At 36.1% G+C, this 17,411-nt stretch overlaps 1 protein-coding gene and 1 long non-coding RNA gene across 4 annotated transcripts in view; both read left to right on the top strand.

Moving 5' to 3' along the window:
• LOC142226005 (putative ATP-dependent RNA helicase DDX43) overlaps positions 1 to 17,411 on the top strand; it is a 247,474-nt gene extending 230,063 nt beyond the window's left edge. For 2 of the 3 annotated variants that reach the window (XM_075295863.1, XM_075295864.1), the window contains 2 exons: positions 16,758 to 16,901; positions 16,984 to 17,411. In XM_075295863.1, coding sequence (XP_075151978.1) covers positions 16,758 to 16,901; positions 16,984 to 17,285 — 446 coding nt within the window. In that variant the 3' untranslated portion in view covers positions 17,286 to 17,411. Of the gene's footprint in view, positions 1 to 15,378; positions 16,667 to 16,757; positions 16,902 to 16,983 lie in introns of those variants that run through there. The other variant, XM_075295861.1, reaches the window with a different exon arrangement.
• LOC142223714 (uncharacterized) lies at positions 4,379 to 5,446 on the top strand. Its single transcript, XR_012718867.1, has 3 exons — positions 4,379 to 4,683; positions 4,748 to 4,853; positions 4,919 to 5,446. It is a non-coding gene; the product is annotated as an uncharacterized LOC142223714 (long non-coding RNA).

Consider the following 17,411-nt stretch of genomic DNA (forward strand, 5'->3'; position numbering starts at 1 on the left):
TCCGAATGGACCACCTAAGACGCAGCCGCGGTCAACATTTAAATGAAATTATCTTCAAAAAGTAAATGTCATGGACCAATCTAACGTTTCAAATAAAGAACCGATGAGATTTTGCAAATTTTATGCGTTTTTTTTTTTTAAAAAGTTATCAAGCTCTTAACAAATCACCCTTTACATCAAAATATTCCACAGCCATAGCGTTTTGGCGCCAATACGTGAATTGGCATGCAAATTGAGAAAGAAGGGAACAACAGAATTCATTCAGGAATATGATTTATGGAGAAGGCAATCGCCGTGAACAAATTGGATGTGTTGGAGGTAGTATGGAAATTATTATCTGCACTCCTGATCGTTTAAATTGTACAAGCGAATGTTATTGACACAGCCACTATTACTTATCCATTTTTAGATGAAGCTCATCGTATTTTGGATATGGGTTTTGACCCTCAGATTCGGAAGATATCATTGGATATACGGCCCGATAAATAACCCGTAATGACAAGTGCTAGGAGTCCGACATTTTACCGACGGTTATTTGAACAATCCCATACCGGTGCGTGATGTATCATTGGATTTGGTCGAGCAAACAATCGAAATTGTTGAAAAGAATGAAAAATTCTATTTCGCTATTGCAGATATTATCTCTGGTGAAGTAAACAATCTTATAGCAACTGATATCGCCTCATGTGACCTGGTCATAGAAGATGTAACCCATGTCATCAATTTCCAGTTCCGAAATATCGAAGAATACAGTAACAGTGCTATATTTAGTTATAGAACTCGATCCGATTGGGGCATAGCATCGGAATTAATTCCTATACCTGAAGAAGCTGGTCAGGATATACCATCTGACTCCCGACCATGGCTGAACCTTTTGCTAAAACCAAAGAACGCTGTGCTGAAGAAGCACATAATCGAACGCAATGTGGTAGAGTAGGCGTTAGTTATGGCGGTCGTAGTGGTAATAAATAACATGGAAAATCTTCCAAACGACCTATGAATTAGCACAAACATTTTTATTGATTCCATACAAATCTATTACATATTCATTAGTAACGTTAAAGGTGATTTTTTATTAAAATATGTATGTAGTAACATTTTTGCTGTTAAAGGTGGGTACTATGTTCGAGTTGGAAATCATTTTATTTTCTCGATTACTTTTTCTAAAATAATCAAAATTGTAAATGAAAACAAACATAATTCTGCTAAAGCTTGACGAAATCTCGATAAAAAATAAAATGCGCATCAATTAAATTTAATTATCTTCTTCAAATTAAACTATTTTAATGAAGTAACCACGAAAATTTCAACGGGAAAACCGAACATAGTACAGACCTTAAAATGAAAGTTTTAGATTTGTATAAACAAATGTAAAGAGAATCTCCTTCCATTCGAGTTTATGAATTAAAACTAAACAAAATTTCTTTATGTTACTTTTTTAATTTAATTTATATACTTTTTTAAATTGGACATAAAAAAATACTTGATTATATAATTAATTGATTTCATAAGAAAATTTCAATTAATTTTTTTAATTGATTCAATTAAAAATTTAATTGACTGTGTTTTAAATTTGATTAAAAAATTGATTGATTATTACATTTTTAATAGTTTGTTGACTTAAAGATTTTGTCTTCCAATTTTTTGACAAAAGGTTAAGGTTAAATAAAACTCAAATAAAAACATCTGGAGTTTTTTCATTCCAGATTAAAACCAATTATATATTTTAACAAAATTAAAAATTTTTAAAATATTTTAATAATAATAAATGAATTGAATTTATAAGTTAAAATCATATTGTTTTTTTACCCACCTTCATCTATGTAGTGAAAAAAAAATGGATTCTGAGATATCTTCATCCAAAAATATTTGAAATTAATTTCACGGCGGCTACAATTTGGTAATTGGATTCATGATTTTTTGTAATAAGCTGAAAATCAAATACAAAAATAATTGAAATCACAATTGGAAATTGATGACATGGGTTATATCGTCTATGGCCAGGGCACGTGAGACAGTTGCTATAAGATTTTTTTCTTCACCAGATGTAATATCTGCAATAGCGATTACATTTTTTCCACTAAGGGTTAGTAGATAGATTCTATCATGGAAGCTAGGAAGGATCTTCGTTCAAAATTATGGTTATGGGACATCAAAGTGGAAGTCATTACCTACATTTTGATGTACGCCATGTGCTCCAACAGTGTTTTTGAACGAGGCTATCCCTGATTCCAAGTTTTCCACTGGGGGTGGGGGCAGAATATAGATTCTACCATGGAAGCCAGGAACGAACATCGTTCAAAATTCCGCTAATGGGACATCAAAGTGGAGGTCAATACCTACATTTTGATGTATGCCATGAGTTCCAACAGTGTTTTTGGACGAAGATATCCCTGATTCCAAGTTTTCCACTGGGGGCAGAACATAGATTCTACCATGGAAGCCAAGAACGGACTTCGTTCAAAATTCCGCTAATGGGACATCAAAGTGGAGGTCATTATCCACATTTTGATGTATGTCATGTGTTCCAACAGTGTTTTTGAACGAAGATATCTCTGATTCCAAGTTTTCCACTGCCCGGGTAGAACATAAATTTTACCATGGAAGCCAGGAACGCACTTCGTTCAAAATTTCGCTAATGGGACATCAAAGTGGAGGTCATTACCTACATTTTGATGTATGTCATGAGTTCCAACAGTGTTTTTGAACGAAGATATCCCTGATTCCAAGTTTTCCACTGGGGGGCAGAACATAGATTCTACCATGGAAGGCAGGAACGGACTTCGTTCAAAATTCCGCTAATGGGATATCAAAGTGGAGGTCATTACCCACATTTTGATGTATGTCATGTGTTCCAACAGTGTTTTTGAACGAAGATATCCCTGATTCCAAGTTTTCCACTTGGGGGCAGAACATAGATTCTACCATGGAAGGCAGGAACGGACTTCGTTCAAAATTCCGCTAATGGGACATCAAAGTGGAGGTCATTAGCTACATTTTGATGTATGTCATGTGTTCCAACAGTGTTTTTTAACGAAGATATCCCTGATTCTAAGTTTTCCACTGGGGGGGCAGAACATAGATTCTACCATAGAAGTCAGAAACGGACTCCGTTCAAAATTCTGCTTACGGCACATCAAAGTGGAAGTCATTACCTACATTTTGATGTACGCCATGTGCTCCAAGAGTGTTTTTGGACGGAGATATCCCGGTTTCCATTTTTGACACCTTTAGATCACATTGAGAATGTTTCTTAATGTGAAGGTTCAATTATTTTCAATAAAAATGCATTCATGAAGAAAACATGGTAAAAATGAAATTCGAAAGTTGTGGCAACTCCGGTGGATTGGTTTGTTGTCGTTCATAATTTAGAATAATAAAATAATTTTATTTATTATTTTATTAAAAATGAAGATCTCACGGTACAGCACAAACAGAAATGGTAAACATATTAGTGTTTTTATTGTTCGCTATGTTGTAAAGGGTGATTCTTTTGAGGTTAGGATTTTCATGCATTAGTATTTGACAGATCACGTGGGATTTCAGACCAGTGTTGCCAGGTTGGGGGTTTCCCCCCCAAATTTAGGGTTTTTTTTACACGTTTAGGGGGATTTTTAGGGGTAACATTTATTTGGGGGGATTTTTGGGGGTAAACAAAATATCTTAGATCTTATAAAGTGGAGCAATTCTCAACAAAATTTGGAACAATTCTGGCATGAATTTTGAGAAAAAAAATAAGGGAAGTCAACCCATGTCCCTAAATACAAGCAAATATGCAATTCTTTTTTAAACGCATCTGTTGAAGGAACATTTTTAATATTTGATACAATTAAAAACAAGGTTTGGTTAGGTTAGGTGGCAGTCTGACGTATAAGGCTCACATAGACTATTCAGTCCGTTGTGATACCACATTGGTGAACTTCTCTCTTATCATTGCCCGATTCCATGTTAAGCTCAATGTAAAGGTACCTCCTTTTTATTTGCACATTGCAGTGCAATCACTTAGAGAAGCTTTGAAACCCTCAGAAATGTCACCAGTATTACTGAGGTGGGATAATCCAGCGCTGAAAAACTTTTTGGTGTTCGGTTTCTGACAAGTGGTGTAATGATTTTATCTAATAACTTTTACTTACTTCAAAAGAATTTTTTTAGCATAAAAAAATTGTGTTCCTCAGAAAAAATCTTCTTTCAGTATATATATTTTTTAACGAAATTTTGGGTCTTTTTTTGTACTATTTACATACTTAAAAATTTTGGGGGTTTTTGAAAAAACTCTAGACCAATTTAGGGGTTTTTTCTTAAGTTTTGGGGGGAAGAATCAAAAATTACCTGGCAACACTGTTTCAGACATGCCCAATAAACACAGGATGAGCGTTTTTCAAATGCAACAACTTTTCAGTTTGAGGGTAAATATAATTTTCAACATAAATTCAACTTGACTTGAAATAGCTCATCTTCAATACATCTTCAAATTGTTTGCGAATTACTTCCAATTTGCCAAAATGTTGACGAAATCTTTGAAAAGGTGTTGAAGATAATATGAGAAAACTTTGACAAAACACTACCCTAAAATGCAACGAAAAAACCATGTGGTTTTCAATACTTATTTGTGCAACGAAGTTCGTGGTTAATTGCTAGAAATAAAAAAATTTAGAGAAATAACCAAATAGTTTATAAAAATAGGTAAGTGAAAATAAAAAATGAAATAAAACTTTAAGGAAGTCACTAAATGTATATCTCTTTGCAGAAAACTAAAATTATGGATTCTACGTTCTTGAAAACATTAAAAAGCTGACCGATGAAAAAATGGTGGACAATTAACTGGAACTGCTTCAAATAGTTTATAATAATTGGTACGTCAATATGAAAAATTAAATCAACACTTTAAAGAAGTCACTAACTTTAAATCTCTTTGCAGAAAACTAAAATCTTTGGATGCTACATTCTTGCAAACAATAAGAAGCTGACCAATGAAAAATGAGTGGCTTGTCGGCAAGAAAAAGTTTCCAGAAACATTACAAGTGCAACCAATTAAAATTGTTAAAAACAACAAATTGTTGAACTCAACAACTTCTGGATGAAAATGTGCATCACATCGTCAGTTTAATTCATATACTATTATCAGTTTAAAATGGATATTTTGTGAATTCCTTCTGCTGGAAATTAATTCTAACACGCGGTCCAGTACGTTCCTAATTTCAAATTGCCCGCATGTTAATAAAAGGATTGAACAAAAAGGAAGGAAATCGAATTATCAATGCAAAAGTGTTTACAAATAATGTTTAAGATATTTAAAGTTTTGTTGTTTGTTTTTTTGTTCTTATTTGTTGATATGTTTAATAAGATTATTATTTATCAATTGGTATTGTAGTGTATTATGTAGTGCAGTGTATTATTATATATTTTATTTTGATGAAAATGAATAAATTATACAAAATTCATAGAATTTTGGCTTTGACTTTCAGTATGAAGTGGGGATATCATTCATACAAATTTAGGTTGAAAAGTATTTGCAACGATGTTAATTTTGAATTTGACTCGCATCGAAAATTGTTTGACAAATTATTGAGTAGCGATGCATTTCAATTTGAGGATAACACTTGAGATATTATTGCTAATGTGTTGAATTTCACTGTTGAGGGTAATGTCTGTTTTTTGTTGAGAACGCGATTTTCTCAACAATTTCTCAACTTGAATATTACCCTAATCCTTTCAAAAAAAAAGTTTGAAAAATTGTTGAAATTTAGCATTTTTCAAACGTTTGTGTTTATTGGGTGGTGTCAAAGAGAAAGATGCTCAGTATGCTTTGACATTTCATCATGAATAGACTTACTAACGAGCAACGCTTGCAAATCATTGAATTTTATTACCAAAATCAGTGTTCGGTTCGAAATGTGTTTCGCGCTTTACGTCCGATTTATGGTCTACATAATCGACCAAGTGAGCAAACAATTAATGCGATTGTGACCAAGTTTCGCACTCATTTTACTTTATTGGACATTAAACCAACCACACGAATGCGTACAGTGCGTACAGAAGAGAATATTGCGTCTGTTTCTGAGAGTGTTGCTGAAGACCGTGAAATGTCGATTCGTCGCCGTTCGCAGCAATTGGGTTTGTGTTATTCGACCTCATGGAAGATTTTACGCGAAGATCTTGGTGTAAAACAGTATAAAATACAGCTCGTGCAAGAACTGAAGCCGAACGATCTGCCACAACGTCGAATTTTCAGTGAATGGGCCCTAGAAAAGTTGGCAGAAAATCCGCTTTTTTATCGACAAATTTTGTTCAGCAATGAGGCTCATTTCTGGTTGAATGGCTACGTAAATAAGGAAAATTGCCGCATTTGGAGTGAAGAGCAACCAGAAGCCGTTCAAGAACTGCCCATGCATCCCGAAAAATGCACTGTTTGGTGTGGTTTGTACGCTGGTGGAATCATTGGACCGTATTTTTTCAAAGATGCTGTTGGACGCAACGTTACGGTGAATGGCGATCGCTATCGTTCGATGCTAACAAACTTTTTGTTGCCAAAAATGGAAGAACTGAACTTGGTTGACATGTGGTTTCAACAAGATGGCGCTACATGCCACACAGCTCGCGATTCTATGGCCATTTTGAGGGAAAACTTCGGAGAACAATTCATCTCAAGAAATGGACCGGTAAGTTGGCCACCAAGATCATGCGATTTGACGCCTTTAGACTATTTTTTGTGGGGCTACGTCAAGTCTAAAGTCTACAGAAATAAGCCAGCAACTATTCCAGCTTTGGAAGACAACATTTCCGAAGAAATTCGGGCTATTCCGGCCGAAATGCTCGAAAAAGTTGCCCAAAATTGGACTTTCCGAATGGACCACCTAAGACGCAGCCGCGGTCAACATTTAAATGAAATTATCTTCAAAAAGTAAATGTCATGGACCAATCTAACGTTTCAAATAAAGAACCGATGAGATTTTGCAAATTTTATGCGTTTTTTTTTAAAAAAAAGTTATCAAGCTCTTAACAAATCACCCTTTACATCAAAATATTCCACAGCCTTAGCGTTTTGGCGCCAATACGTGAATTGGCATGCAAATTGAGAAAGAAGGGAACAACAGAATTCATTCAGGAATATGATTTATGGAGAAGGCAATCGCCGTGAACAAATTGGATGTGTTGGAGGTAGTATGGAAATTATTATCTGCACTCCTGATCGTTTAAATTGTACAAGCGAATGTTATTGACACAGCCACTATTACTTATCCATTTTTAGATGAAGCTCATCGTATTTTGGATATGGGTTTTGACCCTCAGATTCGGAAGATATCATTGGATATACGGCCCGATAAACAACCCGTAATGACAAGTGCTAGGAGTCCGACATTTTACCGACGGTTATTTGAACAATCCCATACCGGTGCGTGATGTTTCATTGGATTTGGTCGAGCAAACAATCGAAATTGTTGAAAAGAATGAAAAATTCTATTTCGCTATTGCAGATATTATCTCTGGTGAAGTAAACAATCTTATAGCAACTGATATCGCCTCATGTGACCTGGTCATAGAAGATGTAACCCATGTCATCAATTTCCAGTTCCGAAATATCGAAGAATACAGTAACAGTGCTATATTTAGTTATAGAACTCGATCCGATTGGGGCATAGCATCGGAATTAATTCCTATACCTGAAGAAGCTGGTCAGGATATACCATCTGACTCCCGACCATGGCTGAACCTTTTGCTAAAACCAAAGAACGCTGTGCTGAAGAAGCACATAATCGAACGCAATGTGGTAGAGTAGGCGTTAGTTATGGCGGTCGTAGTGGTAATAAATAACATGGAAAATCTTCCAAACGACCTATGAATTAGCACAAACATTTTTATTGATTCCATAAAAATCTATTACATATTCATTAGTAACGTTAAAGGTGATTTTTTATTAAAATATGTATGTAGTAACATTTTTGCTGTTAAAGGTGGGTACTATGTTCGAGTTGAAAATCATTTTATTTTCTCGATTACTTTTTCTAAAATAATCAAAATTGTAAATGAAAACAAACATAATTCTGCTAAAGGCCGGTATGCACCTCTAGCGAAAAATTTCATTCCCATAAGAAATGCATTGCTATTTATGCCAACGAAATTTTCGGTAGCGTTCAATTTCGTAAGCTGGTACGCACCTCTAATGAAAATAACAGGGTTGTCAAAAGCATATTTTGGCAGCAAACATTTGATTTATTTCAATCATTGTGTGCGTAAAAGTTTTAAAAGGTCTGTAAATAATAAACAATTTATTTGAGGAATATTTGGAACATATATTCACAATTTTTAATAGCGATTAGCTGGTTTAAAATTTGTGTACACAGCCCTGTTTTTTTGTTGTAGACTTAAATAAATTTTTGCTACAGAAAATTTCGCTAGAGGTGCATACCGGCCTTAAAGCTTGACGAAATCTCGATAAAAAATAAAATGCGCATCAATTAAATTTAATTATCTTCTTCAAATTAAACTATTGTTACGTTTTTATATTTAGGCGTTTTTAATTACCCGACAATTAAAACACAGTTCTTTTAAATAACGACAATCTACAATTTATTTACTATGACTTCACACTTTACAATTCGTTCACACTGAAGTTATTCGTTTGACGCTTTAATTAAGACTGACTCGTTAGCAGCATGCGAGCGCTTTTATATATGACGGTGTGGCAATACGAGAACGTTCTGGTAGCACTACAATATTCTGGCAACGCCAGAACATTCTTAGACAATGCTAGGATCTACGACCATTAAGTAATTCGTCTGGTGGCTGCCAAACACATACACACTCACATAGATATATGCTCGCATTACTACAACAACAATGACAATAGACAATGAGATGAAATGAGAATGCAGAATATCAAAGCAAAGGGGTTGCTATTCTATGAGAGAGTAAGAACTAACATTTCGGTAAGCAAACAAAAGAACATAAAAGAAATTCAGGAAAATACTAGAAAATGAATAGATGATTCCAACAAGTGATAGCGAAATTTTATCGTTACAATTTGAAATTTTAAATTAACGGAAACTAATTTAAATAAACTTATATCTATAAATATCAAATTCGTAACACTGCCTCCCGCTTAAGCCTGTTCGTCCCGAACAGGCACAGAACCTGTTCCGTAAGGAGCCAATCGTTCCAGATGTACAACTTTCATCTTTGATCTAGGGCTGTCGTCCTTCTGAATCCGGTATACAACATCATTGATCTTCCTGATGACTTTGTATGGGCCTTCCCACTGTGTTTGCAGTTTAGGACACAATCCTTTCTTTCGTTGCGGGTTAAATAGCAGAACCAATTCTTCTTCTTGGAAGCCCTCAGTATTTACAGCACGATCGTATCTCGCCTTCATTCTGTTGCTGACCATTTTTATTTTGTTGCGCACTGATTCGTGAACTTCACCGAAAGTGTTTGGGATGTCGTTTCTGTTTTCTTCCATGGCGAGCTCATTAGGTTTAGCGCCGAATATCAGATCTCCAGGCAACTTCAACTCAGTTCCGAATAGAACATTGGCCGGTGTTCGAGAGGTGGAATCATGAATGGCAGATCTATACGACAGCAAAAACTTTGGTATATGCTCGTCCCAGTCCCTCTGGCCGTTGTCCACTACTTTTCGAAGATGTTCCTCCAGAGTGCGATTAAACCTTTCTACCATGCCATCGGATTGTGGATGTAATGGTGTAGTCCTCGTTTTCTTGATACCAAGGGATTCACACATCTCTTTGAATATGGCCGATTCAAAATTTCTTCCCTGGTCTGAGTGAATCTCGGACGGCACACCGTAGCGACATATCCAGTTTTTGTTGACAACATCCACAATCGTTTTTGCCTCTTGGTTTGGAATTGCATACACCTCCGGCCATTTGCTGAAGTAATCCATAACCACAAGGACATAACGGTTTCCAGAATCACTTACTGGGAAAGGGCCGGCCACGTCCATTGCTATTCTTTCAAACGGGGCTCCTGGTCTATATTCTTGCATAGGACCTCGACTTTTCCTTGTTGGACCTTTCGCTTTCATGCACTTCTCGCAATTGGCTACCCATTCAGCAATTGATTTCTGGCATCCAACCCAGTAGAATCGTTGCTTCACTTTCTCGGCTGTTTTGGTTATTCCCAGATGACCTCCACTGGGACCATTATGGAACTCCGCCAAAACGTCTCTTATTTTAGAATCCGGCACGATGATCAAATTTCGGCTGCTCTTGCCATCTTCGCTTTCCCATTTACGTTGCAGGGATCCATTGACTAGAACTAAACTATCCCATTGAGCCCAGTATGCTTTCATAAGTGGACTTTCGGCTGCGATGTCTTTCTTGCTGGGTTTCTTGTTCTCTTCCTTTGCCGAAATAATTTTGTTCAAAATGGGATCTTTACGCTGTTCTGTTGGCCAGTCCACCCCAGATTCGATGTGTAACAGCCGAATATCAACAATCTCCTCCTTATGTTCAGCTTTCGAGCAGTGCTTGCAAAAATATTTGAAATTAATTTCACGGCGGCTACAATTTGGTAATTGGATTCATGATTTTTTGTAATAAGCTGAAAATCAAATACAAAAATAATTGAAATCACAATTGGAAATTGATGACATGGGTTATATCGTCTATGGCCAGGGCACGTGAGACAGTTGCTATAAGATTTTTTTCTTCACCAGATGTAATATCTGCAATAGCGATTACATTTTTTCCACTAAGGGTTAGTAGATAGATTCTATCATGGAAGCTAGGAAGGATCTTCGTTCAAAATTATGGTTATGGGACATCAAAGTGGAAGTCATTACCTACATTTTGATGTACGCCATGTGCTCCAACAGTGTTTTTGAACGAGGCTATCCCTGATTCCAAGTTTTCCACTGGAGGTCAAGTGGAGGTCATTACCTACATTTTGATGTATGTCATGAGTTCCAACAGTGTTTTTGAACGAAGATATCCCTGATTCCAAGTTTTCCACTGGGGGCAGAACATAAATTTTATCATGGAAGGCAGGAACGGCCTTCGTTCAAAATTCCGCTAATGGTACATGAAAGTAGAGGTCATTACCTACATTTTGATGTATGTCATGTGTTCCAACAGTGTTTTTTAACGAAGATATCCCTGATTCCAAGTTTTCCACTGGGTTGGGCAGAACATAAATTTGATCATGGAAGGCAGGAACGGACTTCGTTCAAAATTTCGCTAATGGGACATCAAAGTGGAGGTCATTACCTACATTTTGATGTATGTCATGAGTTTGTTTTGTTATTGTTGGTTTTGTTCTTTAAGCATTGTTGTTGTTTTTTTATTTCAGCTTAAAACCATACATTGACTAAACTACAAGAGTAGCTTAACCAACAGAGGAAAAGAATGTTTGTCAAATTTAGTTCCAACAGTGTTTTTGAACGAAGATATCCCTGATTCCAAGTTTTCCACTGGGGGGCAGAACATAGATTCTACCATGGAAGGCAGGAACGGACTTCGTTCAAAATTCCGCTAATGGTACATGAAAGTGGAGGTCATTACCTACATTTTGATGTATGTCATGAGTTCCAACAGTGTTTTTGAACGAAGATATCCCTGATTCCAAGTTTTCCACTGGGGGGCAGAACATAGATTCTACCATGGAAGCCAGGAACAGTCTTCGTTCACAATTTTGATGTATGTCATGTGTTCCAACAGTGTTTTTGAACGAAGATATCTCTGATTCCAAGTTTTCCACTGGGTTGGGCAGAACATAAATTTTATCATGTAAGGCAGGAACAGACTTCGTTCAAAATTTCGCTAATGGGACATCAAAGTGGAAGTCATTACCTACATTTTGATGTACGCCATGTGCTCCAACAGTGTTTTGGAACGAGGATATCCCTGATTCCAAGTTTTCCACTGTTGGTGGGGGGGGGGGGGGGGGCAGAATATAGATTCTACCATGGAAGCCAGGAACGGTCTTCGTTCACAATTTTGATGTATGTCATGTGCTCCAACAGTGTTTTTGAACGAGGATATCTCTGATTCCAAGTTTTCCACTGGGGGGCAGAACACAGATTCTACCATGGAAGCCAGGAACGGTCTTCGTTCACAAGTCCGCTAATGGGATATCAAAGTGGAGGTCATTACCCACATTTTGATGTATGTCATGTGTTCCAACAGTGTTTTTGAACGAAGATATCCCTGATTCCAAGTTTTCCACTGGGTTGGGCAGAACATAGATTCTACCATGGAAGGCAGGAACGGACTTCGTTCAAAATTCCGCTAATGGGACATCAAAGTGGTGGTCATTACCCACATTTTGATGTATGTCATGTGTTCCAACAGTGTTTTTGAACGAAGATATCTCTGATTCCAAGTTTTCCACTGGGTTGGGCAGAACATAGATTCTACCATGGAAGGCAGGAACGGAACATAGATTCTACCATAGAAGTCAGAAACGGACTCCGTTCAAAATTCTGCTTACGGCACATCAAAGTGGAAGTCATTACCTACATTTTGATGTACGCCATGTGCTCCAAGAGTGTTTTTGGACGTAGATATCCCGGTTTCCATTTTTGACACCACATTGAGAATGTTTCTTAATGTGAAGGTTCAATTATTTTCAATAAAAATGCATTCATGAAGAAAACTTGGTAACAATGAAATTCGAAAGTTGTGGCAACTCCGGTGGATTGGTTTGTTGTCGTTCATAATTTAGAATAATAAAATAATTTTATTTATTATTTTATTAAAAATGAAGATCTCACGGTACAGCACAAACAGAAATGGTAAACATATTAGTGTTTTTATTGTTCGCTATGTTGTACATCAAAATATTCCACAGCCATAGCGTTTTGGCGCCAAAACGTGAATTGACATGCAAATTGAGAAAGAAGGGAACAACAGAATCCATTCAGGAATATGATTTATGGAGAAGGCAATCGCCGTGAACAAATTGGATGTGTTGGAGGTAGTATGGAAATTATTATCTGCACTCCTGATCGTTTAAATTGTACAAGCGAATGTTATTGACACAGCCACTATTACTTATCCATTTTTAGATGAAGCTCATCGTATTTTGGATATGGGTTTTGACCCTCAGATTCGGAAGATATCATTGGATATACGGCCCGATAAACAACCCGTAATGACAAGTGCTAGGAGTCCGACATTTTACCGACGGTTATTTGAACAATCCCATACCGGTGCGTGATGTATCATTGGATTTGGTCGAGCAAACAATCGAAATTGTTGAAAAGAATGAAAAATTCTATTTCGCTATTGCAGATATTATCTCTGGTGAAGTAAACAATCTTATAGCAACTGATATCGCCTCATGTGACCTGGTCATAGAAGATGTAACCCATGTCATCAATTTCCAGTTCCGAAATATCGAAGAATACAGTAACAGTGCTATATTTAGTTATAGAACTCGATCCGATTGGGGCATAGCATCGGAATTAATTCCTATACCTGAAGAAGCTGGTCAGGATATACCATCTGACTCCCGACCATGGCTGAACCTTTTGCTAAAACCAAAGAAAATCATTTTATTTTCTCGATTACTTTTTCTAAAATAATCAAAATTGTAAATGAAAACAAACATAATTCTGCTAAAGCTTGACGAAATCTCGATAAAAAATAAAATGCGCATCAATTAAATTTAATTATCTTCTTCAAATTAAACTATTTTAATGAAGTAACCACGAAAATTTCAACGGGAAAACCGAACATAGTACAGACCTTAAAATGAAAGTTTTAGATTTGTATAAACAAATGTAAAGAGAATCTCCTTCCATTCGAGTTTATGAATTAAAACTAAACAAAATTTCTATATGTTACTTTTTTAATTTAATTTATATACTTTTTTAATTGGACATAAAAAAATACTTGATTAAAAAATTAATTGATTTCATAAGAAAATTTCAATTAATTTTTTAATTGATTCAATTAAAAATTTAATTGACTGTGTTTTAAATTTGATTGATTAATTACATTTTTAATAGTTTGTTGACTTAAAGATTTTGTCTTCCAATTTTTTGACAAAAGGTTAAGGTTAAATAAAACTCAAATAAAAACATCTGGAGTTTTTTCATTCCAGATTAAAACCAAATATATATTTTAATAAAATTAAAAATATTTAAAATATTTTAATAATAATAAATGAATTGAATTTATAAGTTAAAATCATATTGTTGTTTTTTACCCACCTTCATCTATGTAGTGAAAAAAATGGATTCTGAGATATCTTCATCCAAAAATATTTGAAATTAATTTCACGACGGCTACAATTTGGTAATTGGATTCATATTTTTTGTAATAAGTTGAAAATCAAATACAAAAATAATTGAAATCACAATTGGAAATTGATGACATGGGTTATATCGTCTATGGCCAGGGCACGTGAGGCAGTTGCTATAAGATTTTTTTCTTCATCAGATGTAATATCTGCAATAGCGATTACATTTTTTCCACTAAGGGTTAGTAGATAGATTCTATCATAGAAGCTAGGAAGGATCTTCGTTCAAAATTCTGGTTATGGGACATCAAAGTGGAAGTCATTACCTACATTTTGATGTACGCCATGTGCTCCAACAGTGTTTTTGAACGAGGATATCCCTGATTCCAAGTTTTCCACTGGGGGGCAGAATATAGATTCTACCATGGAAGCCAAGAACGGACTTCGTTCAAAATTCCGCTAATGGGACATCAAAGTGGAGGTCATTACCCACATTTTGATGTATGCCATGAGTTCCAACAGTGTTTTTGGACGAAGATATCCCTGATTCCAAGTTTTCCATTGGGGACAGAACATAGATTCTACCATGGAAGCCGGACTTCGTTCAAAATTCCGCTATTGGGACATCAAAGTGGAGGTCATTACCTACATTTTGATGTATGTCATAAGTTCCAACAGTGTTTTTGAACGAAGATATCCCTGATTCCAAGTTTTCCACTGGGGGCAGAACATAAATTTTATCATGGAAGGCAGGAACGGCCTTCGTTCAAAATTCCGCTAATGGTACATGAAAGTAGAGGTCATTACCTACATTTTGATGTATGTCATGTGTTCCAACAGTGTTTTTTAACGAAGATATCCCTGATTCCAAGTTTTCCACTGGGTTGGGCAGAACATAAATTTGATCATGGAAGGCAGGAACGGACTTCGTTCAAAATTTCGCTAATGGGACATCAAAGTGGAGGTCATTACCTACATTTTGATGTATGTCATGAGTTCCAACAGTGTTTTTGAACGAAGATATCCCTGATTCCAAGTTTTCCACTGGGGGGCAGAACATAGATTCTACCATGGAAGGCAGGAACGGACTTCGTTCAAAATTCCGCTAATGGTACATGGTAGTGGGGGGGGGGGGGGGCAGAACGTAGATTCTACCATAGAAGTCAGAAACGGACTCCGTTCAAAATTCTGCTTACGGCAGATCAAAGTGGAAGTCATTACCTACATTTTGATGTACGCCATGTGCTCCAAGAGTGTTTTTGGACGTAGATATCCCGGTTTCCATTTTTGACACCTTTAGATCTTAATGTGAAGGTTCAATTATTTTCAATAAAAATGCATTCATGAAGAAAACTTGGTAACAATGAAATTCGAAAGTTGTGGCAACTCCGGTGGATTGGTTTGTTGTCGTTCATAATTTAGAATAATAAAATAATTTTATTTATTATTTTATTAAAAATGAAGATCTCACGGTACAGCACAAACAGAAATGGTAAACATATTAGTGTTTTTATTGTTCGCTATGTTGTACATCAAAATATTCCACAGCCATAGCGTTTTGGCGCCAAAACGTGAATTGACATGCAAATTGAGAAAGAAGGGAACAACAGAATCCATTCAGGAATATGATTTATGGAGAAGGCAATCGCCGTGAACAAATTGGATGTGTTGGAGGTAGTATGGAAATTATTATCTGCACTCCTGATCGTTTAAATTGTACAAGCGAATGTTATTGACACAGCCACTATTACTTATCCATTTTTAGATGAAGCTCATCGTATTTTGGATATGGGTTTTGACCCTCAGATTCGGAAGATATCATTGGATATACGGCCCGATAAACAACCCGTAATGACAAGTGCTAGGAGTCCGACATTTTACCGACGGTTATTTGAACAATCCCATACCGGTGCGTGATGTATCATTGGATTTGGTCGAGCAAACATACCATAGAAGTCAGAAACGGACTCCGTTCAAAATTCTGCTTACGGCAGATCAAAGTGGAAGTCATTACCTACATTTTGATGTACGCCATGTGCTCCAAGAGTGTTTTTGGACGTAGATATCCCGGTTTCCATTTTTGACACCTTTAGATCTTAATGTGAAGGTTCAATTATTTTCAATAAAAATGCATTCATGAAGAAAACTTGGTAACAATGAAATTCGAAAGTTGTGGCAACTCCGGTGGATTGGTTTGTTGTCGTTCATAATTTAGAATAATAAAATAATTTTATTTATTATTTTATTAAAAATGAAGATCTCACGGTACAGCACAAACAGAAATGGTAAACATATTAGTGTTTTTATTGTTCGCTATGTTGTACATCAAAATATTCCACAGCCATAGCGTTTTGGCGCCAAAACGTGAATTGACATGCAAATTGAGAAAGAAGGGAACAACAGAATCCATTCAGGAATATGATTTATGGAGAAGGCAATCGCCGTGAACAAATTGGATGTGTTGGAGGTAGTATGGAAATTATTATCTGCGCTCCTGATCGTTTAAATTGTACAAGCGAATGTTATTGACACAGCCACTATTACTTATCCATTTTTAGATGAAGCTCATCGTATTTTGGATATGGGGTTTGACCCTCAGATTCGGAAGATATCATTGGATATACGGCCCGATAAACAACCTGTAATGACAAGTGCTAGGAGTCCGACATTTTACCGACGGTTATTTGAACAATCCTATACCGGTGCGTGATGTATCATTGGATTTGGTCGAGCAAACAATCGAAATTGTTGAAAAGAATGAAAAATTCTATTTCGCTATTGCAGATATTATCTCTGGTGAAGCAAACAATCTTATAGCAACTGATATCGCCTCATGTGACCTGGTCATAGAAGATATAACCCATGTCATCAATTTCCAGTTCCGAAATATCGAAGAATACAGTAACAGTGCTATATTTAGTTATAGAACTCGATCCGATTGGGGCATGGCATCGGAATTAATTCCTATACATGAAGAAGCTGGTCAGGATATACCATCTGACTCCCGACCATGGCTGAACCTTTTGCTAAAACCAAAGAACGCTGTGCTGAAGAAGCACATAATCGAACGCAATGTGGTAGAGTAGGCGTTAGTTATGGCGGTCGTAGTGGTAGTAACTAACATGGAAAATCTTCCAAACGACCTATGAATTAGCACAAACATTTTTATTGATTCCATAAAAATCTATTACATATTCATTAGTAACGTTAAA

Source organism: Haematobia irritans, chromosome 2 (assembly GCF_050003625.1).
Source record: "Haematobia irritans isolate KBUSLIRL chromosome 2, ASM5000362v1, whole genome shotgun sequence".
Classification (NCBI taxonomy): Eukaryota; Metazoa; Arthropoda; class Insecta; order Diptera; family Muscidae; genus Haematobia; species Haematobia irritans.